The sequence below is a fragment of the Cottoperca gobio genome, chromosome 19, assembly GCF_900634415.1.
Source record: "Cottoperca gobio chromosome 19, fCotGob3.1, whole genome shotgun sequence".
Lineage (NCBI taxonomy): Eukaryota > Metazoa > Chordata > Actinopteri > Perciformes > Bovichtidae > Cottoperca > Cottoperca gobio.
This window is the reverse complement of record NC_041373.1, coordinates 19,331,993-19,357,849: the sequence shown is the minus strand read 5'-3', so window position 1 is coordinate 19,357,849 and position 25,857 is coordinate 19,331,993. Positions and strand designations below refer to the sequence as shown.

The 25,857-nt window shown below is 42.3% G+C and overlaps 3 protein-coding genes across 9 annotated transcripts in view; 2 read left to right on the top strand and 1 right to left on the bottom strand.

Annotated features, from left to right (window-relative positions):
• Positions 1–639: 639 nt before the first annotated feature.
• On the top strand, positions 640–9,763 carry LOC115024813 (somatostatin receptor type 2-like). Of its 2 annotated transcripts, XM_029456668.1 has the most exons (4): positions 640–737; positions 2,347–3,025; positions 3,796–4,121; positions 4,719–5,150. In XM_029456668.1, exons 2-4 carry the CDS (start codon positions 2,638–2,640, stop codon positions 5,148–5,150), a joined length of 1,146 nt encoding a protein of 381 aa, XP_029312528.1. In that variant the 5' UTR covers positions 640–737; positions 2,347–2,637. The 2 variants fall into 2 exon arrangements, with proteins under 2 accessions (XP_029312528.1, XP_029312529.1); XM_029456669.1 differs by lacking the exon at positions 640–737 and having other exon boundaries at positions 2,638–3,025; positions 4,719–9,763.
• A 9,282-nt stretch (positions 9,764–19,045) lies between these two features.
• Positions 19,046–22,822, top strand: tnfrsf13b (TNF receptor superfamily member 13B). The gene is made up of 4 exons (XM_029456435.1): positions 19,046–19,269; positions 19,523–19,639; positions 21,856–22,122; positions 22,208–22,822. Exons 1-4 carry the CDS (start codon positions 19,155–19,157, stop codon positions 22,426–22,428), a joined length of 720 nt encoding a protein of 239 aa, XP_029312295.1. The 5' UTR covers positions 19,046–19,154; the 3' UTR covers positions 22,429–22,822.
• Positions 22,823–23,714: 892 nt separating this feature from the next.
• Positions 23,715–25,857, bottom strand: part of usp22 (ubiquitin specific peptidase 22) — a 16,256-nt gene continuing 14,113 nt past the window's right edge. For all 6 annotated transcript variants that reach the window (XM_029456996.1, XM_029456997.1, XM_029456993.1 and 3 more), the window contains 3 exons: positions 25,496–25,558; positions 24,923–25,072; positions 23,715–24,844 (listed from right to left, as the gene is read on the bottom strand). In XM_029456996.1, the coding sequence (XP_029312856.1) occupies positions 24,802–24,844; positions 24,923–25,072; positions 25,496–25,558 (256 nt within the window). In that variant the 3' untranslated portion in view covers positions 23,715–24,801. The remainder of the gene's footprint in view (positions 24,845–24,922; positions 25,073–25,495; positions 25,559–25,857) is intronic.

The following is a 25,857-nucleotide window of genomic DNA, read 5'->3' as shown; positions in this document are numbered from 1 at the left end:
GCGGATGATTCGGTGCCAACACTTTCTCGTTGGAGGCAGCGCACTGTGAGCGCACTACGGGTGTATTTTTTTCAGACGCAGTCTTCCCAAACTTTCGGTTTACAATCGCGGAATATTTCTTAAAGGTAAAATTACCTGAGAGACGTAGTAGGCTATAACCATCAGCACTGGCGAAGGTGGTGAGTGGGCGGTTGAACGCCAGCGCCGTGCGTAATACTCGGGGAGCAGGTGGATGGAGAGGCTGGCGGGATGCAGCTTTCCTGCAGTGCAGCGCCGCTTCGAAGCGCCTGGACTCCATATTCTCTGAAGTACACGTTAACCACGACGGACTTGATATAACGAGGAAGTTTTATAATGTCATTTTAAAGTGAGTATGTCTGTGTGTACTTCGGCTTGCTTTTGCGCACTTTAAGGCAATACTTCCATCGTCGTGTCTATTGTGTCCGTTAACATTACCACAACATGTGCTTTATGCCACAGTCATATGTAGTTCTGCCTGTTGGTGTAAGAGGTGGGTGGAAGCACGCTCCATCAACAATGATTGTAACAGGTGCAGCCAGTGGAGAGAAATGTGGAATTGTGCGAGTTAACAGTTGGTTTGAAATGTGTCCGGTCTTTCAATTAAGAGGGCAAAGGTTTGAGCAGCCAAGACCTGCTCACTGTTTGAAGAGTTTCCACTTTACTGTGAATGACAGAAAGTCTCCTGGTGAGCTGGACATTCATCACGCAGCCTGCAGGTCAGTGAGAAGCTTCAGTGCTGCAGCTCCTCATCCTGCAATTGATCTTTTTCTGTGAGTCCCTGTGAGCCGGTTAGTAGTTAGACCACCACTCCCCCTTTACTCTGAATAACACAATTACCCTGTTTGATAATTAAACTCCGAGATGTTACCGACACACACAGTCATGAAGCTGCCTCCTGCTAGCACATAACACTAACAACCCTTTCATCAGTGGGAGATTATTAGTGCAGATTGCCTTCTGAGTCCCTCGCTCTCACATACGTTCATTAATGCAGCTCCACTGATATCTGTTTTAATATTCATGTTCAGGATGTAATTACACTCAGTCTATGTAGCAGTTTTCACTGTTAGTGGCCAAAATCAACCAGCAGTGAAATCTTAAGGATTCAAACTTTAAAATAAAATTCATTTTTGAGAATGCAATGATCTGATGCGTGGGAAGGCTTGAAGATAGTTTTGGCTTCTAGAATTCTGCACTGAATGTTTGATTAATATATGAATAGAGGTTATGTTGGTTAGCAGCTCATCAACTCATACTCCTGCAGAAAACTGGTTTAATGGTTTATGTGTGCAGCCGTGTCCAAATGGAAGGACTTGGAGTTTGGTTGACAAACCTAATCAGTGGATTGAAGTCTTTTCATTCAATACCTTTGTGTTTTTTTGACTGATAAAACACAATACTGTACACTGTTCCTAATCACCTGTGACAAAGAAGTTATCGTACCAAACAAATCCCAGACGATAGCACTCATTAGCACAAAGGAGACAGTCAAAGTGAGCCACACGTGTAATTCAGGTAAATGATCAGAGCAAGAACTGGACAAATATCCCTGATGCTGTCACTGCAGGAAACAGTGAGCGATCCTGTCGCGCTGCCAGAGCCGTTTGTCCCCGAGATCAATTGAACAAACATTTGTCTTCTGCCCTCGTCGTGCTGTCGCACACACACACACACACACACACACACACACACACACACACACACACACACACACACACACACACACACACACACACACACACACGACGTGGACGACTTGGCTCAGTGTAGGATTGGGGGGGATTTAGGTTCTGAGTTAGAAAGAGATACAATAGTTTAAGACCAGATCAGATCCAGGATAAGGATTTGAAGTCGACGTCGTGATGAGTTTTAGTCACCAAGGTCGGAACAGTGTTGTGAGATTTTAAACTACATTCTTCAGTTGAATATCGTGCAAATGATACGACATGAAAACATTTAGTTTTTATTCTTTCCCTGCTGAGTGAGGAAATGGCCCAAATGTATTTTTAGAAAGCTGCACATGTCAAATTTGGACTTGGCTCATCTTTGCATCTCCCCCATGTCTGTCTGCCAAACGCTTCCCATGAAGGGGAATAAGTAGTATTGACGATAATAAGAAGTAAACGTTTAGAGGACATATCTGGAATATTCTCTAGAGAGAATGTTTGATGGAACTGTGATTGCATCAAACGTGAAAGCAGTTATGTAAAGTAACCTTGCAACTGTTGCCATGGATCTTGAAAGACTATTATTTTCTGTCAAAGGCATATTCTGTTTCTCAGCCAAACGTACTGTTCTTTTATTCTGTTGTCTCTCTCTCCATAGATCTATCCGGCGCTATTTCTGTTTCTCTACAACTGGGATGTGATACTTGTGGTTCCTTGTTAACGAAATTTCTCAGAGCTCCAAATCCCTAGACCCCAGAGTGTCAAATTCCCAGGCTTATCTTAGAACTTGAAGTCCCTTTACCCTCATTGCATGGTAAAATAAGCCTAACTTTAAACACAATAATATCTACCTTCTCCAAACTCCTTTATAATTCCACCATTAGCCCTAACCGTTCGCCATCTTTAGACACTTGGAACCCTTTGATACCCTAATCCTCTCTTAGCCACCATGGCATTGGATCAGTGGCCGTTTCTCCCAACTTCCCCCAACATCTCCTTCCCCGAGCCCCTCCTGTACGACAGCTACATCCAGGGGAACGAGTCCAACCTGGAGCTGAACGTCACCAAGACCAGGGAGCATCACCAGGACAAGACCAGCTCCGTGGTCATCACCTTCATCTACTTCATAGTATGCTCTGTGGGGCTGTGCGGCAACGCCCTCGTAATATACGTCATCCTGCGCTACGCCAAAATGAAGACAGTGACCAACATCTACATCCTGAACCTGGCGGTGGCCGATGTTCTGTGCATGATGAGCCTGCCGTTCATCGCCCTGCAGCTGGCGCTGGTGCACTGGCCCTTTGGAGAAGTGCTGTGCAGGGGAATCATGACTGTTGGTAGGTGCAGAGCCTACAGAGAGTTAAAGTATCCTGCCAGAGGCTTAAAACTATCGTATTTTAAGGGGAGTTAATGCACGTGAGTCGTAACCACGAGAACTGATAGAACATTTTATTACAAGTCGAGCACGACTAGAAGCCGGTTCTTATGCTGCATGAAAACAGAAAAGACCATAAGCTAATTAAATAAACATTCAAAGCTAAACATTCTCTTGTGCAAACTCTCAAATTCAACCATCCTCACAAGTCATCAACATCATATCCTACACCAAACATGATTGGCTGGTAAGAAGTCGCGTTGAAGAGATGCGTGAACAAATTCACCTGGAAATGAATTAAAATGAGACAGCGCAGACTAAAAGCAACGACTAATTGTAAGCGTCAGAAAATGGTAAAGTTATCGTACAAGTTTGCCACTTTTGGGCAAAATAAATCACACGCCTGGCAACGCTGCAGTACCTTTTTAAATGTTAAGACTTCCATTGCAAATTAAAGAGTGTTCAAAACCTTAGACACTTAGAATTTAAAAGGTACATACTCTTATTCACTTTGTTAAGATAAGCTGTCTCCTGGCTGTTCATCTTTTAAAAGCCCATTTCCCTCAATGTTTTTAGTTGAAATTCAAGCATTGTAGTTCATCCTTGCTGTCATACTAATAGCCTTTATCACACTTTACACACCTCCTGTTTAAATAAGAAGAACAAAGTCATTACTGATACTGTTACTTGAGACATATCCTCATTTGCCTCCTCTGCTCTCTCTCCTTCCAGACTCTCTCAATCAGTTCACCAGCATCTTCTGTCTGATGGTGATGAGCATCGATCGATACTTGGCCGTGGTCCACCCTATTAAGTCCACAAGATGGAGGAAGCCCCGTGTGGCTAAGCTGATTAACATGACAGTGTGGGGCGTGTCCCTGTTAGTCATCCTGCCTACTATGATCTTTAGTGGCCTGGACAAGGTGCCAGTCTGTGGGATCGTGTGGCCGGAGCCCCAGGATGTCTATTACACAGTCTTCATAATCTACACCTTCTTCATAGGATTCTTCCTGCCGCTGGCAGTCATATGTTTGTGCTACCTGCTCATTATAGTCAAGGTGAGAACCAGCCTCTACATAATAATGAAAGATCATTTTCTGTTGTTTTTGCATCTCTGTTGTCGACCATCTGTTGAGTTTGCATTATGAGTGACTGAGATGTTTGGGTTCCCTCTGGTGAACAGGGCTATGAACTAAATGCTTGGTTACAATTCCAACATTTAAGACACATTTTATAATGTTTCCTCGGCTCTTAAACTAATAGTTTGACATTTTGGGTACGACACTTCCTTGCCACGGGTTAGCTGGAGATACCTCTCATGTACTCGTCTTGTACATTTGAATCTAAAGCCAGCGGCCAGTTAGCTCAGATAAGTATAAAGTTCAGCATCTCTAAAGCTCTTGTCTTATTTGTTCGAGTCACTACGCCCGGCCAAGAAATAGTCCTTACGTAAAACCACAACTTGATGTTTTTGCATATTTGGGAACAGATTTTGGAGACCTAGATCTTCTCATTTAACTTTTGGCCAAAAAGAAAATAAGCATATATCCCAAATTGTCAAACTTTTACTTACAGATCTATCTATGTCTCATAGTGTGAACATTTATTTTATATTTAGGTGATTTGAAGCCACTGACAGTTCAATCCTTATCCAGGTGAAGTCTTCTGGCATGCGAGTTGGTTCCACCAAGCGTAAGCGTTCTGAGCGCAAGGTGACGCGCATGGTGTCCATCGTGGTGGCAGTGTTCGTCCTCTGCTGGCTGCCTTTCTACGTATTCAATGTCACCTCCGTCACCAGCTCCATCGACTCCACCTCCGCCATGAAGAGCACCTTCGACTTTGTAGTGGTGCTCGGCTACGCCAACAGCTGCGCCAACCCCATCCTGTACGCCTTCCTGTCGGACAACTTCAAGAAGAGCTTTCAGAACGTCCTGTGCCTGAAAAAGGTGGCGGGCCTGGACGACATCGAGCGCAGTGACAGCAGGGCAGACAGGAGCAGGATGGTTAACGATGCTGTAATCAGCAACGCCAACTTGGAGACTCACAATGCTGCCCTGCTCAATGGCGAGCTGCAGACCAGCATCTGAGGAGCGGCAGCCACATCCAGGGAGCTTCCACACTGATGAGCTGCCACCACACTGTGAGCGACCCCTTTTCAAAGACGTGGGGGATAGAGGATGATGCAACAGCTGCTGCTCATGGACATTGACACATGAATAAAGTCTAAATGAAAAACAAACAATTTCTTAAGGGTTTTCAGAGGTCAGGGAAAGTACACTGACTCCGGCTCCAAACTCTTGATGTGTGGGTTAATGAGGCAACTTGAGCTGGTTCGCCCTGAGGCGGAGTGAAAATGTAAAGTGATTTTCAGCACAGCAGAGAAAAGGGATGTTGAAATCAAATAAACAAGACTGCTGTTCATGCTCGCCAGCTTGACGTTTCTATTGAGTTTGACAGAAGTCGTGCAGACTGAACCAAAATCAAGCAGATGCAGGTTCGGAGATTGGACAGCTGCTGGAGAAACACTGGGGCTGGTTCACCCGTAGTACAGAGAGATCTGAGGGGATTGAGCACCATTGCTCTCCTTGATGGAGTGTTTTCAGCGCTATGCAGGGTCGCCATCGATTTCTCTGAATGAGGAAATACTTCTGTAGAAGTCAGCCAAACATGTCAGTGGAAAACATCCAGCAGTGTAATCCTATAGAGACTTTTAACGATAAAAATCAGTAACCACAGGCCAAAAGGTGAAAATCTTCATACTCATGTTTTATTCATAGCAGCTGATTAGCCTGGTCTTGCATGATCAACAGGGAAACAAAATGGCACCGCCCTCCCAAAATGTCAATATATTTACGACAAGTGAAAGATCCTCTTTCCGCTCTCTTGCTGGCATCTCCGCGGGAGGAGCTGCAGTGATGCGTAGACTCTCGAATTTAACATCCTGGATTATTGATTAAGTGGAAGGATGGGAAAACATCTTGGCGGCAGCTCAGAGCTTGCTCCCTTTAAAAACAGCTCGACTTTGTATATACAGAAAGGTTTTCTGTCAACCTCTGGGGGTAAGGTCCTTACGGTCTATAATGAATTTTAAAGTTATTTCCTGCTGTAAATCTCTGTTGCTTGTAATGCATCAAGGACAGCTCTGAAACTATGTTTGTGAAACTCATCATGTGTACTTTATACTTCACAGTATCCTGGTCTTAACACCACTTGCTCCCTGTGCCAGTGGTGCCATTGTAAAGAAACCATTTCTACTTGTAAAGTGCTGTGTTTTGACGACGTAAGAGCTTATGTTGAAATGTAGTCGCTGCCCTCAGCTTCACACTTGGTTCAGCCAGCACATGCTTGCAACAATGCCTACATCTCACAGAAGGCATACAAATATGCAATGTAGTGAAAGAGGGAGAGAGAGGCAGGGCGATACGGAGATAGAAAACAAAGCTTGAGAGATTGTAGTAGGCTGAATGAACAAAGCTGACAGGTGTGTGTGTGTGTGTGAGGGGAGTTATAAAGAGAGACCGACCTCACCTGTAGGCTACAATAAGTTCTGAAAATGTGGTTACAAGCATTCAAACAGCCATTTAGACTTTTTTTTGGAGCTCTTAGGCAACAATGCCTCTTAAGTTATAATTCAACTCATAAGTATTAATAGATCAAACACTATTTAATAGTCAAAATCGAAGCAGCCGACAGCAGATATAGTTAAATGTGCATAAAACTACAGGACATCCCTGTGCTCTTAATCAGTGGCTTCTTGAGAGACCCAAGACTGTCAAGATGCCAGATCGATTAACGGAATAATCAATCAATCATTGCAACATCATGGAGGTCTCCATGTTGTTTTTAGCCATGCTAGCAGCGTGGCAATGCTGATCTGTCAGCTCATTTTGAACTATTAGATGGACTGTCATGTTCCCCAGAGGATGATCTGTAACAACCTTAGTGATCCCTTCTCTTTACTACAACTTAACATGCAGCAGCATCATCAGGTCAAATCTTTTATTTGTTCAGCAATTTAATTTAAGACCAAATACGTGCAAAACAAATTACATTCTCATCAGCTGTGCTTCATGTTTAGTGCTAATTAGGAAATGTTAGCATGCTAACACGCCGAGCAAAGATTGTGCACACAGTGAACAATATATCTGCATGTTAGCATTGTCACTTGAGCATGTTAGCATGCTAATGTTAGCATTGAGCTCTAGTAGGCCTACAGGCACAGGGCTGCAAGCATTAGTCGTTGCTGAAAATTGGTATTTACATGGTGCGCTCCAATAAAGATCAACTTGTAACCTAAACTTTCACACTTCAACATAATTCTCAGTTTTAATTTGTTAGCTAGCTGGTTAATAAGCTAGCTGGTTAATAAGATAGCTGTTAATAAGCTAGCTGGTTAATAAGCTAGCTGGTTAATAAGATAGCTGTTAATAAGCTAGCTGGTTAATAAGCTAGCTAAAATAACCGCAGTTAGCTTGATTAACTCGGCGGACACTAAGCTACATCATCCTAGTAGAGAAAGAGCCAAAAGGAGCTCCAACAAAAGACCTTGTTACAACAACTACCTGATCACCTTATCGGAAACCTTATCACTCCCTTCATGCTGACTGAATGAGCCCACATCCACAGCAGACATCTATTTCCGTTTCAGCTATCACGCTGTTTGTGCACGGTGACTTTTCCAACGGACCTACATGATGGAGCCACGTCTGGTTGCCAGGAGATTTGTCAAACAACTGCAAAGCCTCCGTGGTAATAAGGTCGTCCGCCATATGCTGCGGTGTAAGATTCACTTCAGCCCAGAATATCAGTTAAGTTAGAGGCCATCAATCACTACCATCATAAGAGATGAGGGGCCGGACGGGGCTTGTCCCGGGAGGTTACTGCGGAAAACAATTTGTCAAGGCGTCGTCTCTGTGCCGTCACTGTCAGTAGTATTATTTATTGCAAGGTCAGTCCCATCTTCAATCACCGGTCCAAGTAGGAACACACACTGTCAGACACTTTTAGGGTATGAGTGTAGGTACAGTTTTATATAATCTATTTAAAGACAATAAACCCTCTCCAGCCATGTTGCTCACAATGTGTCACACACACGTCGGCTCCTCGCACTCTTGGTGAGGGTGACTAATTCTGCTTCAAGTAGTTTTACTGACCCAATGGACTCTGATGTTTGGATTGCATCACATGCAGTGAATGATTCTGAAACTATTTTTTGGCGAATATTCTGCCAGATGTGTGTGTCACAGTGAGAAAGTGATTTCTCAATGTCACCGATTACAGTTAAGGTATTTAGCGCTTTCAAAGCCTCAAGTGCAAGAACTATTCTCTCATACACAGTTAATTAGTTTTTCTCTGTCCTATCTGTTCCCATCGCTCTCTCTTAATAATACTAATATGAACTGACACATTTTACACCCACCCAAACTCAACTGAGCCATACTGAAGGAAACACTATGTCTGTCATACCGCTGGCTGACATACGTAAGAGACTTAATGTACTTAATGGACCATTATGATGTTTAGTAGATGTTTATAAGACGGTTTATGCCAAAACCAGTGTAAATGTAGTGCTAAAAGGACAGCTGAGGCAGTGAGACATGCCCGTAGTCGCTGCTTCCTTTGTAATTTTGTGAAATCAAGACCTAGTTATCTCTCTGAAAACAGGTCACATTCTGAAAAAGTCATTTGGGTTGACATGGCTCTTTGTTCGCCAGGAACAATTCAGAGCCAAATGTGAAAAGGGCATTTTGATGGAGTTCTGTCTGGTTCATGCCAGTGTACAAAAGAGAGGAAGAAGCGGAGGAATGGGAATCCTCCGCCTCTTTACGCTCCGTTTCGCTTTTTTTTCCGGAAACATAAGTTAATTTGCAAAGGGCTAGAACGTGCACTCCTGAGGACGCACCGTTCAATATTTACTATGTATTTGTGGCATCCTCTGCTTGTTGTTGCATGGGGAGGGTTGCGCATCCCACCTTCTGTGTCCCATCACTAACCAAAACCAGTGTTTCACATTATTGAGTATCGAAACTTCTCCATATCTGCATTCAACTCTTTTAGTACACAGATCCAGCCGATCACCACAAGTGTTCTTCTATTTAATGTGAGGTGGTGTGGTTATTCAACAAATATTTTAATCATTTGAACACTTACAAAATGTATTTGTGTATCAAATCTATTGGTATTGGTATCACTTTAAGGGTCATTTTATGAAACGATACCCAGCCCTACTGGGTGGCCACCTTTCTTTGCTAGATACACTTTAAGAAAAGAAGGAACATAGATGTACTTATTCTTTTAGTCAAAGAAATACAATTTTAGGGTTGAATTTTAGCCGAGCTGGTTGTAAGTTACATGCTTGTACTGTATGTACTTCTCTGTGCAGTTACTTTTATCTATGTGCCTTGGAACTTAGAATAAAATCATGTGATGACATCAATGTACAGAAAAACAACATTGTAACCGGTTTCTCCCAAAAAGCCAAACAACCAAAGGCCTTTGTACTGTACAGACATGTTGGTAACCTTTAACAGAACATTTTTAATGCCATCCCCCAGCTTATATTTGTGTGATATAATGTCAGAAGCAGATGTTTATTTGTGACTTTTTATCGTTACATAGAATAGAATGTGATCATTGATTGTAACGGACGACAATGTCCTCGTCTCTGCAATTAAAATGCGGGCTAGTTCCTGCTCCCGTGGTCAAACCTGTGTGTCTGTGCATCAGTGTGTGGCTTTGTGGGCTGAATGCACAACGAATGATGACTTCTGTATATCTTAGAACGTTCTTGGAATTGCATCTTCAAGGGCCTTTCCCCTTGTGCACCTCCCCAAAGAATACAATTCTTGGAGGAACTCCCTGAACACACCATACAGTATACACTATGTTGTATACAGATGGTAGCCGGGTTTCAGGGAAGTCCAGCATTTCTCAAGTGGCTGTGAACACAGAACACAGAACATCTCATCTTCTGTAACGACAGCTCAAGGTTGGACGAAGAGGAGGGACCACAGATGTGTTTACCACAAGAGAAATTAAAATACATTTTGCTGCTGCGCCATCCACACCAGTTAGCTTAGCTTCTGTGCTTCTAAAGTTGGATTGTATTACATACGCTGAGTATGGATAAGTACGTCATACAATCCAATTTGAACTGCTTTACAATAAATTAAACATAAATGCTTGAGAATGAGACCCAGGTTGGAAAATAGCACAATTGTCCTTCAACTTGATTTATTTTAGTATTTTGATCTCTTATATCCTTGCGACAAAATCATATCAAATGCATGTTTTATTTGGTTTGATGTGGATAAGTAGTATGTACAGAAGTAGGTAAGGCTTCATTTAATAACTTCCAAGTGCAACAATACCTCATATCGCCTCCGTATGACTCACAACTATTGCCGTGCTTGGAGGTGGTGTGTTGTGGTGGAGGGAGCAGGTGAGGGGATGCCTGCATTTTATCTGCTTTTAGCCGTCTAAATAAGAGTTTTGGGAGAGTCGAGTTTGAATGTCAATATAAAAAACATCAGCGACTGCAGCCCTGGTTCCCTCAGAGCAGGTCAACAATAGATTAATTACAACAGGTCAGCGCCGCACCGAAGCCTCGGTACTGTGTGTGTGTGTGTGTGTGTGTGTGTGTGTGTGACCTTTTCAATAACCACACAGAATAATAACACACTTCTACTGAAAATCTTTTTAAAAGTTTTGTTGCATAATACGGACTGAAGGTAGAACAAAGTGAAGGCAAGTAGGCCAAACTACAATCAGCATATGTAAAACGTCATGCAGCACCGCTCACATGAAGAACAGCAGGAGGAAGTCTGCACTGAACAGGACGGAGAAGCAGCTTCATGTTCGGCTCCACCGTCAGAGGAAAGTATTCGTACAGGATAATGCAGCACTAACAGTCTGTTAAAGCTCACGTTTTACTCCCCCTACTACTAATAACTTCAGCAGTGTAGGCGTCCATTTTTATATAGTGAGTGTTCATTCTCTTTTAATAATCCTGCAATAGTAAAAAAAAAAGTAACATTTAGCAGATACAAAGGAACATTTAGCAGATACAAAGGAACATTTAGCAGATACAAAGGAACATTTAGCAGATACAGATGAACATTTAGCAGATACAAAGGAACATTTAGCAGATACAGAGGAACATTTAGCAGATACAGATGAACATTTAGCAGATACAGATGAACATTTAGCAGATACAGAGGAACATTTAGCAGATACAGATGAACATTTAGCAGATACAAAGGAACATTTAGCAGATACAGAGGAACATTTAGCAGGTACAGAGGAACATTTAGCAGATACAGAGGAGAATTTAGCAGATACAGAGGAACATTTAGCAGGTACAGAGGAACATTTAGCAGATACAGAGGAGAATTTAGCAGATACAGAGGAACATTTAGCAGATACAAAGGAACATTTAGCAGATACAGAGGAACATTTAGCAGGTACAGAGGAACATTTAGCAGATACAGAGGAGAATTTAGCAGATGCAAAGGAACATTTAGCAGGTACAGAGGAACATTTAGCAGATACAGATGAACATTTAGCAGATACAAAGGAACATTTAGCAGATACAGAGGAACATTTAGCAGATACAGATGAACATTTAGCAGATACAAAGGAACATTAGGAACATTTAGCAGATACAGAGGAACATTTAGCAGATACAGATGAACATTTAGCAGATACAGAGGAACATTTAGCAGGTACAGAGGAACATTTAGCAGATACAGATGAACATTTAGCAGATACAAAGGAACATTTAGCAGATACAGATGAACATTTAGCAGATACAAAGGAACATTTAGCAGATACAGAGGAACATTTAGCAGGTACAGAGGAACATTTAGCAGATACAGATGAACATTTAGCAGATACAGAGGAACATTTAGCAGATACAGATGAACATTTAGCAGATACAAAGGAACATTTAGCAGATACAGAGGAACATTTAGCAGGTACAGAGGAACATTTAGCAGATACAGATGAACATTTAGCAGATACAAAGGAACATTTAGCAGATACAGATGAACATTTAGCAGATACAAAGGAACATTTAGCAGATACAGAGGAACATTTAGCAGGTACAGAGGAACATTTAGCAGATACAGATGAACATTTAGCAGATACAAAGGAACATTTAGCAGATACAGAGGAACATTTAGCAGGTACAGAGGAACATTTAGCAGATACAGAGGAACATTTAGCAGGTACAGAGGAACATTTAGCAGATACAGAGGAGAATTTAGCAGATACAAAGGAACATTTAGCAGGTACAGAGGAACATTTAGCAGATACAGAGTAACATTTAGCAGATACAGAGGAGAATTTAGCAGGTACAGAGGAACATTTAGCAGATACAGATGAACATTTAGCAGATACAAAGGAACATTTAGCAGATACAGAGGAACATTTAGCAGATACAGAGTAACATTTAGCAGATACAAAGTAACATTTAGCAGGTACAGAGGAACATTTAGCAGATACAGAGTAACATTTAGCAGATACAAAGTAACATTTAGCAGGTACAGAGGAACATTTAGCAGGTACAGAGCAACATTTAGCAGATACAAAGTAACATTTAGCAGGTCAAGAGGAACATTTAGCAGGAAGCTGGAATGTTTGAATCTGATATGTTTTAATAACGTCGGAGAAGTTAGGCAAGAAAACTAAAGTTGTGAACATTTAACATGTAGGACAGAGCTAGCATTAATTAAACACAAAACAGACTATACCAAATGTTTTATTTTAAAATTATTTCTACATTTAAAGGATATATGAGCTATTTGGAAACGACAGCCAATAAACATATTTTCGATTTACCAAATATTGACCTTGATTTGACCTTATATCAGTTCCCTTCATGGAGCTGTCTTTGTGCTGCAGCCATGTGCTCTCCTGTCACATGACTGTGATCACCAAGTTTAAAAACTTTATAAAAAACTCACCAAATTCACATTTTGCATGGAGTGATGGAAATGACAGGGACCTCAAGGGACATGAGATACTAATATATCTTACAACACATGATACATTTAATTAAAATGGCCATTTGTGTATCATTTGCACATACAATTAATATTAGGTCAATATTAAATTCAAAACTTAGCAGGTTTGAATATCACAAATCAGGCTCAGGGACAAGAGATATACAGCAAGAACAACACATACAAGAACACTTTTTATGTAATAAAAATAATGACTGGTCTATGATTTCATTTATGTATGTTCCTTTTGGTGTTGAGTGTCACAAAAATAAAAAATAGGAAATGTTTTAGTTTTTCTTATTTCTGCCACGGACACAAAAATAACAATAGTTGAAGAATCATCCAAATACTGAAACTGGGTATATTAAGAATACACTGAAAGTACAATCAGTTCAGTTTCCCCTCATGCTTGACAGCCAGCGTCAGACTCACAAAGGTGCTTGTTCATATTTAAATAAAAGGACAATGTATTAAATATGAACTTAACTAATTATTACAGATTGGAATAAGTTGCCCTTTCATTGGCATACAATAACCGAAGCCGATAGTTCCCCATGTTTTGTGTTTGGTCATTGAAAAGTCATAGTTTTGAAATGTTGAACATTTGAGGGGAAACATAATGAACCAAGGCCCGTCTGATCTCACAGACGTGGGGTGGGGGGGGACATTTGATGGGGTCTCGTCGGAGCCCTGCACAGCACGTGGGCTCTTTGATCAGACACGTTCACACACCTTCCATTACTCCGTGTGTCTCATAGTAACCCTTTACCTGGGGACTGCTTTCAGCCCCGACAGTCTGATCTCTCAGGCTTCATCTTCATCTTCATCTTCACCAGAACTTTTCTGTTCTTTCCGAAGTTCAGGATCAGGATCAGTTCCACGAGACAAAGAGACGATGCAGAAGTTAAAGTGATGTCTGTCAAGCACAGAGACGAGGTTGATGCACTGAACAGATGATTTGCCGTCTGTCTCCATCTGCTGGTGTAAATGTGGTATTGTTGCTGCTTTAAGGATTTACATTCTGTTTAATCGTTAAGAAATGATCTTTTATCCAAAGATAATTAGTGGAGGCTCGAGCCAAGTATTGTTTCATAACACAGTGTGGGGGTGAGAGCTCCACAACCAACAAGAATCATTATTATTCTCCATGAACGAATCATTTGGTGTAAAAAGTATGAATATTGCTGCTTGTTGACGCAAATATTTCAGTGAATAAAGACTTTTGAAAAACAATATCTTTAATTCACATTACGTTTTGCATAAGTCATTGTTTTTACTCGTGTGAACCTGAGTCTGAGTGTATTCTGGGCTTCAGGTTTCTGCCGGTGCGTGTTCGTGCTGGTGTGCATGAGCACAAGAGCATTCATTTACATATTTAATATGCATGTGTGTGTCTGCAGTGTTGTCTTTTGGCTCAAGCCTCTGTGGGTTATTATAAAGTCACATGTGTGTACATACGTGTCTTACATTTTCATAAACTACTTTCTTGATAATCATTTTTCTTCACTTGTACGGCTGCCATGTTGCCCAGCGCTTCATTCTGACCCAACATGCCTCATTACCTAAATGTGCATTTAAATGCTGAAAGTAATGTTTGATTCACAATTTGAATAAATGTTTCTTGGTTATGCTTATATAGTTATATTTATATAAGAATTGTTCCTCCAGCTGCTTTCACTGTGACTCCACGTTGAGCCAAGTCATCTTGTTATCGGAACTTCCTCAAATTCAACTTGTTGATTTGCCGTCCGACACAAAGTCTCAGCTGATTTACATACAGAAGTCTCACTTTTATCTCTTAGTATCGTTCAATGTCAGCAGCTCGGTGTTTTTGAATATGGTTTCCTGTTTTAATATTGGTAAAGCTTTCACAGCTTCCATCAGAAAGCTCCTGCAGCTTGTGGATGGGAAGCACCAAACTTGCAGCATAACTGCAAATACATTTTGTACCCATAAACTATGTGCATCCATAACAACTATCAAAGCCGTGGACGACACGTGTGCAGCATGAACATCCTCAACATGCACCTGCCGGCCTCCTGAGACAGAAGCGCGCGTGTCGTGAAACCAAACTAACACCTTCAGTGACTCATCACCACAGAACGTCCGGTGTCTTCGAACAGCTGCACAACTAATCCTCCAGAGCATCGATCACGGCTTCACCTCGAAACACCACAAACATCCAAAGTTGTTTTACAGCATGTGCACTATTCAAGACGTATATAAAGAAAAGTACTAATATCACACTGAACAAATCCTCTCGTAGGAAGCTTTAAAATGTGACTTCAATATAATCAGAAAATATACTATTATATGTTTTACCTTTAGATGATCTAATGTATGTTACAGTCAAACTCTTCATATGCTTTCTGTGCAAAACTCTTAGTTTGTAAAGTAACTAAAGCGGCATTACAACTCAAAGTAAAGTACCAGTACTCAACATGTTGTACGTGTACTCAGTTACATACAAGTATTCTCCCCTTTCAATAAAAGCCACAGTGAGAAGGTGAAGTAACATCAGCAGCGTGTAATCATTGATATTAAATATATACAGAACGTCTGCAGGACGTTTCCACAGAACACACGTCGACTCGTCAGAGCAGGAAAAGCACATGAAGGTGATTCATGTGATCCAGCATGCACAAAGTTAAAGTTCTTCATTACTCGTGTGGTTCAGACGAAGGAGAGAAAAAGGAAACAGAGGTTTCTGAACAGGTCAAAGATCAGTCTGTAGATTACGTTATGTTATTATATAATGTGCAGCAGCTGCAGGAAATCTTAAAGCTTTCTTTCCTGACATTAAAAATGTCCAGAGAACGAAGATTGATTTATATATTTAAGTTTAAAAGAGAAGAATAGAAATAAAAACAAAGCCGACCAAACGTTAACGTGAACCCGCTCATCGCTGCTAATGTTGCTGCTCATCTCCCCGTGACACTCCGCCGTTTATGTTCTTGCAGTTAATAAAGTTTTGTGAAATGTTTTAGTTTTTCATTTGACAGTTAAGTTTATTTCCTGTTGGCAAAACATTTAAATTACTAAACTTCTGCTGTGATTCAGTCCAACAGGAGGGATTTACTATCTACCAACCTTAGTGTGTGTGTGTGTGTGTGTGTGTGTGTGTGTGCGCGTGTTGGGGGGATTCTCCTCCCACACAGGGGGAAGTCCCAGCTCATACACAAATGAGCTTCTATACTGAACTGAACTGTCTCACTCTCATCTTCAAACCGAGGATTGTCCGAGCACTGCTTCACCCGGCAGGTGAGTGATCACTCTCTCTCACACACACACACACACACACACACACACACACACACACACACACACACACACACACACACACACACACACACACACACACACTTATTAAAGCAGCATTGAATCAGAAAGCACAGAGAGATAAACAGAAGAAGAAGAAGCTAACTGTAAGTAATGACTTTGATTTGTTTGGGAATAAGCACTTTGTGTTTGACGTTAGCGAACACAACGTGTGTGTACGATGGAAACACACTTTGTGTTAGCGAACACAAAGTGTGTTTACGATGGAAACACGTTGAACTAACTTCACATGAAGTGTTGACGGGCCATGTGTGGTGCCGATCGTCAGGGTGTGACAGACACACTGCAGGAGCTTCAGACCTGTGTGTGTTTCAGTCCGATGACTGCTCAGCAGAGCGAGGAGGACTGATGTCGCTGACTGCTCTGTGTCCTTCATTCCCTCGACTCAGAGCAGAGCGTTTAACAGCCTACACAGTCTCACTGCTCTTTGTCCCATCATGCATCAGTGCAGCTCACACAAAGCTCTGGTTAGTGTAGTGCAGTAAACCCTAGTCCAGTGTAGCGGAGCATGTGCAGCGTGGTGGTGGACAGCGGTGGAAAGAGTAGTGATGAGATGATGTCAGTGTGAAGGAGCACAGTAGAACATAGTATTATATATATATAATATATATTATAGCATGATATTCTAGTACAGTGCACTATGGTGTAGTGTAGTCGTCACATTAACGTATATTAATATAAAATGATAAATACTGGCAGCAGCTGTCAAACCTTTTGTCTTGTGTCATAACATACAATATGTATTGTTTTGTTAAAATGCTATAAATAAAATGTGCACACTAAAAGAGTGCACGCTCTCACACACTGTTTAAAATCAGAAGTCAAAGTAAAAGCATGAGTACAAGGTCTCTTTACAAGTTACTGTAAGCAACACAACACACAACACACAACACACACAACACACACACAACACACAACACCACACACAACACACAACACACACACAACACACAACACACAACACACAACACACACACACACACAACACAACACACACACACACAACACACAACACAACACACAACACCACACACAACACACAACACAACACACAACACACACACAACACAACACACAACACAACACACAACACACAACACACACAACACACACACAACACACACAACACAACACACACACAACACACAACACATCACACCACACCACACACAACACACAACACATCACACAACACAACACACACACAACACACAACACACCACACACACACACACACACACACACACACAACACACACACACAACACAACACACAACACACACACACAATACACACACACACACACAACACACACACACAACACAACACACACAGACACACACACACACACACACACACACACACACACACACACACACAGGCTGCAGTGATGGACATAAACATGCAGAGCTTCATCAAAGGAAAGAAAACTTCTAATCTGCACAGCTGTCCAAATTTTCCCGGGAGTTTTCCGCAGCTACGTCACTCACGTCTATTTTGTGTGTCATTAATTAGAGCCCCCCCCCTACAGCAGGTAACCTGGAACTATAGAGGTGAAGCCCCGCCCCTTCCAGTGATCCAATATGGGAACTTTAGTTAAAATATATATGTATATATAAATATGTATGTATATATAAATATATATGTATATATAAATATATATGTATATATAATATATATGTATATATAAATATGTATGTATATATAAATATATATGTATATATAAATATGTATGTATATATAAATATATATGTATATATAAATATGTATGTATATATAAATATATATGTATATATAAATATGTATGTATATATAAATATGTATGTATATATAAATATATATGTATATATAAATATGTATGTATATATAAATATATATGTATATATAAATATATATGTATATATAAATATGTATGTATATATAAATATATATGTATATATAAATATGTATGTATATATAAATATATATGTATATATAAATATGTATAGTATTCAACAGCTAGAGACAAACACATGTGATGTTTGTCCATTTAGATCATTTTAATAATAATTTCTGTCAATCAATAAAATATGTAGTTACTCACCTTCACATGCTTTCTGTGTGTCATTGTGTCGTAGTGTCAGTGTGTCGTTGTGTCGTTGTGTCGTAGTGTCGTAGTGTCGTAGTGTCAGTGTGTCAGTGTGTCAGTGTGTCAGTGTGTCGTTGTGTCGTTGTGTCGTTGTGTCAGTGTGTCAGTGTGTCGTTGTGTCGTTGTGTCGTTGTGTCGTTGTGTCGTTGTGTCGTAGTGTCGTAGTGTCGTAGTGTCAGTGTGTCAGTGTGTCAGTGTGTCGTTGTGTCGTTGTGTCGTTGTGTCGTTGTGTCAGTGTGTCAGTGTGTCGTTGTGTCGTTGTGTCGTTGTGTCGTTGTGTCGTTGTGTCGTTGTGTCGTTGTGTCGTTGTGTCAGTGTGTCAGTGTGTCAGTGTGTCAGTGTGTCAGTGTGTCAGTGTGTCAGTGTGTCGTTGTGTCGTTGTGTCGTTGTGTCGTTGTGTCGTTGTGTCGTTGTGTCGTTGTGTCAGTGTGTCAGTGTGTCAGTGTGTCAGTGTGTCGTTGTGTCGTTGTGTCGTTGTGTCAGTGTGTCAGTGTGTCAGTGTGTCGTGTCGTTGTGTCGTTGTGTCAGTGTGTCAGTGTGTTAGTGTGTCGTTGTGTCGTTGTGTCGTTGTGTCGTTGTGTCAGTGTGTCAGTGTGTCGTTGTGAGGATCATCAGGGCCGATGGATGGACGCTGCCCTGCCGGTCAGTACTGGGATGCTTTGCTCAAAAATTGTATCAGCTGTGATCAGATATGCAAACAGAAACATATCATCAGCAGATGCACCAGTCACTGTGGTGAGTACACACACACACACACACACACACACACACACACACACACACACACACACACACACACACTCTTGTTCTGCATGGTCGTCCATCCTTCTCCCATTATGCTGAATGTACTTTGATACTAAACAGTTTGTTTGTTTGTTTGTGATTGTACTAAAGACGGTGCAATAGTTGATTCACCAGTAAAAGCAAGAGACAAACATCCATAACACAATGTAATGATACATTGCGTCCACACTGTGTGTTGCCGTAGAGTCTGCATCTTGTAAAGCACTGCCCGGACACTACTATGATTTGCTGCTGAAGAAATGTGTGAGGTGTGCTAAGGTCTGCGGCCGACACCCAGCAGAGTGCTCCCAGCTCTGCCACAGTGAGTAGTGACCCTGCTGGTCTGGACTACAACTTTAATTATTCAACGACTTCCTCTTTCTCTCTGTCGTCTGGAGGCAGAAATGTTCCGTTGAGTTAGACAACGCTTTCAGAGCACTATTTTAGAAAAGGTTAGCAGTAAAGAAAGAAGTCTTAGGCATCTGTCTGTGCAGAGAGAGGATCTTTCTTCTGTGTAGAGAGAGGATCTTCCTTCTGTGTAGAGAGAGGATCTTCCTTCTGTGTAGAGAGAGGATCTTCCTTCTGTGTAGAGAGAGGATCTTCCTTCTGTGTAGAGAGAGGATCTTCCTTCTGTACAGAGAGAGGATCTTCCTTCTGTGCAAGGAGAGGATCTTCCTTCTGTACAGAGAGAGGATCTTCCTTCTGTACAGAGAGAGGATCTTCCTTCTGTGTAGAGAGAGGATCTTCCTTCTGTACAGAGAGAGGATCTTCCTTCTGTGTAGAGAGAGGATCTTCCTTCTGTACAGAGAGAGGATCTTCCTTCTGTGTAGAGAGAGGATCTTCCTTCTGTACAGAGAGAGGATCTTCCTTCTGTGTAGAGAGAGGATCTTCCTTCTGTACAGAGAGAGGATCTTCCTTCTGTACAGAGAGAGGATCTTCCTTCTGTGCAGAGAGAGGATCTTCCATCTGTGCAGAGAGAGGATCTTCCTTCTGTGCAGAGAGAGGATCTTCCTTCTGTGTAGAGAGAGGATCTTCCTTCTGTGTAGAGAGAGGATCTTCCTTCTGTGTAGAGAGAGGATCTTCCTTCTGTGTAGAGAGAGGATCTTCCTTCTGTGCAAGGAGAGGATCTTCCTTCTGTGCAGAGAGAGGATCTTCCTTCTGTGCAGAGAGAGGATCTTCCTTCTGTGCAGAGAGAGGATCTTCCTTCTGTGTAGAGAGAGGATCTTCCTTCTGTGTAGAGAGAGGATCTTCCTTCTGTGTAGAGAGAGGATGCAGAGAGAGGATCTTCCTTCTGTGTAGAGAGAGGATCTTCCTTCTGTACAGAGAGAGGATCTTCCTTCTGTGTAGAGAGAGGATCTTCCTTCTGTACAGAGAGAGGATCTTCCTTCTGTGTAGAGAGAGGATCTTCCTTCTGTGTAGAGAGAGGATGCAGAGAGAGGATCTTCCTTCTGTGTAGAGAGAGGATCTTCCTTCTGTACAGAGAGAGGATCTTCCTTCTGTGTAGAGAGAGGATCTTCCTTCTGTACAGAGAGAGGATCTTCCTTCTGTACAGAGAGAGGATCTTCCTTCTGTGTAGAGAGAGGATCTTCCTTCTGTGTAGAGAGAGGATCTTCCTTCTGTGTAGAGAGAGGATCTTCCTTCTGTGTAGAGAGAGGATCTTCCTTCTGTGTAGAGAGAGGATCTTCCTTCTGTGTAGAGAGAGGATCTTCCTTCTGTACAGAGAGAGGATCTTCCTTCTGTGTAGAGAGAGGATCTTCCTTCTGTACAGAGAGAGGATCTTCCTTCTGTACAGAGAGAGGATCTTCCTTCTGTGTAGAGAGAGGATCTTCCTTCTGTACAGAGAGAGGATCTTCCTTCTGTACAGAGAGAGGATCTTCCTTCTGTGTAGAGAGAGGATCTTCCTTCTGTACAGAGAGAGGATCTTCCTTCTGTGTAGAGAGAGGATCTTCCTTCTGTACAGAGAGAGGATCTTCCTTCTGTGCAGAGAGAGGATCTTCCTTCTGTGTAGAGAGAGGATCTTCCTTCTGTACAGAGAGAGGATCTTCCTTCTGTACAGAGAGAGGATCTTCCTTCTGTACAGAGAGAGGATCTTCCTTCTGTGTAGAGAGAGGATCTTCCTTCTGTGCAGAGAGAGGATCTTCCTTCTGTACAGAGAGAGGATCTTCCTTCTGTGCAGAGAGAGGATCTTCCTTCTGTTCTGTGCAGAGAGAGGATCTTCCTTCTGTTCTGTGCAGAGAGAGGATCTTCCTTCTGTGCAGAGAGAGGATCTTCCTTCTGTGTAGAGGTAGATGCTTGGTGTTGGTACCTTGGGGGAGAATGCAGGTAGTTTGGGGGCGGAGGGTTCAGGGCATGAGCCTGAACATTATTTCCAATATGGCCAGGGACCTGTGTTGCACGGCACTCCTTATCTTCTTGAGTTCCTGTCGTCGGTGTACGATCAGCTGCCCAATAAGTCCGTCTGTTGTCCTGCTGACCAACAAACCAAGCAGAAATCATAACCTTGTCTTTCTGAGATATTCTTCTTGTCTGTCCCTGCAGCCCCGTCACCTCCTGTGACCACCAACACGCTGCTGGTTGAAGTCACCTCACATGTGCAGAATCCCAGAGACTCCACTGTCCTGCTGTACTCCCTGTTGGCTCTGTGCATGATGCTGCTGCTCTCCAGCTTGTCTCTGGCCTTTGCGGTCTTACTGAGGGGCGCAAGGGCCAAATCCTTCAACCGAGGAGCCAAGGAGGCTAACCAGCACCAGGAGAGTGTGGGGCAGAGGGGCCAGGAGGTTGGCAGGCCGGGGAAGAGCTCTGAAGGTTAGTGTGGTTTAATCAAATCAAGATTCAATGATCAGTTTAGCAGGATTAAGACTTGTTTGTCACCTGCACACTGTTTCTACAGAGCCTTCCTATGACTCCAGCCCGACTGAGACCTGCGTGTGCGTGTACTGTTTCCCTGATCTGAAAGCACTCGGCCACGGCAACAACAAGCCACTGAGAGAACCTCTCTACCAGCAGCCCGACCTCCAAAGAGCCCAGATTGAAAAGCGAGGACCCGTCTGGACGGTGGAGGACCTGTACACCTCTGGACTCCAGGTGCAGGAGGAGACTGCAGTGGGATGAGGCTCATTCGCTGCTTCACGGGACGACTGGTCAGCTAGATGTTTGTCAGCGTGTTGCATATTGTCACCGATGACCGGACAGCAAAGGACTGATGAAGATCGACTGATGTTTCACGTCGACTGTTATGAGTTACAGCTGACGTGCAGTAACTCCATGTGGCCTCCACACACCTGCAGTACGTTTGTGTCATCTCATGACCTGTAAATGCTGAGAATGCATTTGAGAATATTAAACTACTCGTGTGTCTAAGTTCATGACTGCTGCGCTCTTAACACGTTTATTGCTTTTCCACAGAAACAAAAGAAACACACCAAAGTGCATGTTATGTATTTGTGAGGTCACGGGTTAAATAGAAAGATTCTACTTGCGCACAATAAATGGGAGGCCAAAAAATTTACAGATATAGATTTTCTTTATTCGAGTGTGTTTCCATGACTGTGTCCAGTTCTTGCAGCAGTTACATGTGTGTGTGAGGAACGAGCGACTCTGATTTACGAGCCTCTGGTCGGTGTCGCTCCAGCGATATAGAAGAACAGAAATCGACTTTGAGGTTTCACCATTTGTCTCTTACACACCAACTGTACATATATACTTTTACATACATCATCAACATGTGGAACAGAATCCTATCAAACTGTGATACCCAGCTCAGACGGCATGCTGAATGCAAGTACTGATTCAGTACACGAACATACGGAACATACGCACGTGCACATCACACGTGCATACAAACGGGAACACATACGCACTTTCTTTTCTTTTCTCTTTACGCAATATCACATTTTATACAAACACACCGACACCGAGCTTTTTTACTTCCCTTTTCTCGGGCACACACACACACACACACACACACACACACACACACACACACACACACCGAATTACAGCAACATGCGGCCGACGGCTAACACTGCAGGGTCGAGCTCCCGACCCGTTAAACATACTCCTGAACGACAACGTTCTGTACGGACCCTGCGAGGCGAGGGGGTGGGGGGGGGGGGACACGTTCTGCTTTTCTCTCGTGTTTATGAATCAAGATCAGTTTTATTCACAGATGGGGAGAAAATTAAAATAAAAAAATTGGCAAATTCTGGTGAAAACGTGCAACAACAAATATTTGGCAGGAGAAAAAGTGAACACATAATATTTATATTTTATATATATATATATATATATATATATATATATATAAATATATATATTTATATTTATATATATATATATATATATATATATATATATATATATATATTATATATTTATATATATATATATATTTATATATATATACATATTTATAAATAATTAAATAAATAAATATAAATATATATCAATATATTTATTTAGAAAATGATACGAGCAAAACCGCCTTTATGTCCCACCTGGTAAAACTCCGGCACGTTCCTCGCTCGCCCCTCGCTCGCCCTTCGCTCGCCCTTCGCTTGCCCCTCGTGCGTTCCTCGCTCGCCCCTCGCACGCCTTTCACGTGCTCCTCCCTTGCCTCCCTCGCGTTCCTCGCACGCCTCTCACGTGCTCCTCCCTTGCCTCCCTCGCGTTCCTCCCTTGCCTCCCACGTGTTCTGTACAAATCAAGTTTCATGAACGTCTTCACTATTTTGTTTTTGTTTGTACAAAAAGAAACACCATGATTGACGGCACAATGTAACGCAGAAGAACGACACGAGCGTTCGGGGAGAATGAGAAACCGTGAACAAACAATGTAAGTACAGTATGTATAAAAATATAATATTAACAGTTGGAAGCAGCACGAGGCAGAAAACAACAGATGCTTTGCGTCCTCGTTACAGAAAGGTAAAGGATTTAACTCTCTACAACGTTAGTAACACTGTTTGTCACTATGCATTCAGAACAAATATGCATAATAAGACTTCCATCCTTGAAATATTTGGTCATCTGGAGGAGTGTGCACGTGTTAGACAAGTGTGCACGTGTCCAGGTTTAGGTAAAGCGGAAAAAATAAAAGATGAGCTAAAAGCAGCCTCGGTGGAAGACTGCGACTCCACTTGTGTCTGAAGTTACTGACTGCAGCGGTGCGAACATGAAACATGGTGAACAACAGCATTTGTGATCAAAGTAGAGATTTAAAATAAGTACAGACGGATTCTTTCCTACAGCAGATCATCACGGCTGCTTTCTTCAATTCAAGTGAAACTTTATGCAAAATCCTGTCAGGGCGCGAACAACTCTCCCTTCAAACGTCTCGCATTTAGTTTTGCACGATCCTGCACAGCACGCAGTTCTTTCAAATGTCGGCTTGCCTCTCATCACTCCCATTACCTTTCCCCCCCCCATGCAACTACTCCGTGCATCACCCCTCGTCTCCTCCCGCAGGCTGCGCTGGTGGAGGGAACTACTCGTACTCCAGAAACTGTTTGTGGTAAAACAGAAGGTACCTGGAGGGAGAGAAAAGCATCATGAGGTCACGTCGCAGCATCACTAACTGTATTCAGTCAACGCGGGGACTTGCTCACCCCTCACTGTCCAGCACGTCTTTGATGCTGGCCTTGGTGATGATGGCATCGTCACATTTGAACCACTGGTCCTTGTGCTGCCGGATGAAGGTGGTGTAATGGCCGCTCTCTAGTGTCCCCTGGTGATTCACTACTGCAAACAGACTGTACCTGAAACACACAGAGCAAGAACAGTGCAAGTGTTCCATCAGGCCAGGGGAACTGAAGCTGTTCTCTACGCTCTCTTCAAAGCCGCCAGACTCCTTTGACAAAAACGATCATTTTACCTCCCAGAGCACTGAAGCCGCTGCTCTGCCGCTGCCTCTATTGGTACGTTTGTTCGTGTTATTGTGTGACTTTGCTGAATCCGAACTAACCCTTTCAAACACCAAAGTCTCAAAATAACACAAACTAACTGAGCGCAGGAGGCAGCGGCAGAGCTGCAACTTCTGACTTCTGCCAGTTAAAATGACTGTTTTTGTTAATGGAGTCTGGCGGCTTTGAAGACGGCAAAGATAACCAGCGAGGGGTGAACACATGCTACATGTAGCGTTATTCAGATACTGGTTTGTTATTAGACTTGATGTTTGTTACTTGTTGTCATTGTTGAAGGGGTCCACAGTCTGCTGGTACTGCCCGTTCATCCGGCTCTCTTTACTGAAACACACAAACAACAAACTCACAACTGCTCTCGCAAGCGTCCGCAGTCAGAGCACTTTTTATAAAATGTTTCCGTTTACTGCAGTGCAGACTTTATGTCTTTCTTCTGAGTCCTGTATCTGTGTTGGTATAGCAGTGTGTGTGTGTGTGTGTGTGTGTGTGTGTGTGTGTGTGTGTGTGTGTATATGTACATATATGTGTTCAGTGTGGATGTGAACAAATAAATGTTATGTATATTAACAGATAAACTCTGATCAGACAACAAGCAGCCAAATTAGAGATCCGACAGACACACA

Bases quoted from the DNA above. Each gene is read 5' to 3' on its own strand.
- tnfrsf13b (XM_029456435.1), top strand. From the start codon at position 19,155: ATGGATGGACGCTGCCCTGCCGGTCAGTACTGGGATGCTTTGCTCAAA. The intron at 19,270-19,522 runs GTGAGTACACAC...GTGTTGCCGTAG, and splicing joins CAGATGCACCAGTCACTGTG to AGTCTGCATCTTGTAAAGCA. The intron at 19,640-21,855 runs GTGAGTAGTGAC...CTGTCCCTGCAG, and splicing joins GTGCTCCCAGCTCTGCCACA to CCCCGTCACCTCCTGTGACC.
- LOC115024813 (XM_029456669.1), top strand. From the start codon at position 2,638: ATGGCATTGGATCAGTGGCCGTTTCTCCCAACTTCCCCCAACATCTCC. The intron at 3,026-3,795 runs GTAGGTGCAGAG...CTCTCCTTCCAG, and splicing joins CAGGGGAATCATGACTGTTG to ACTCTCTCAATCAGTTCACC. The intron at 4,122-4,718 runs GTGAGAACCAGC...ATCCTTATCCAG, and splicing joins ACCTGCTCATTATAGTCAAG to GTGAAGTCTTCTGGCATGCG.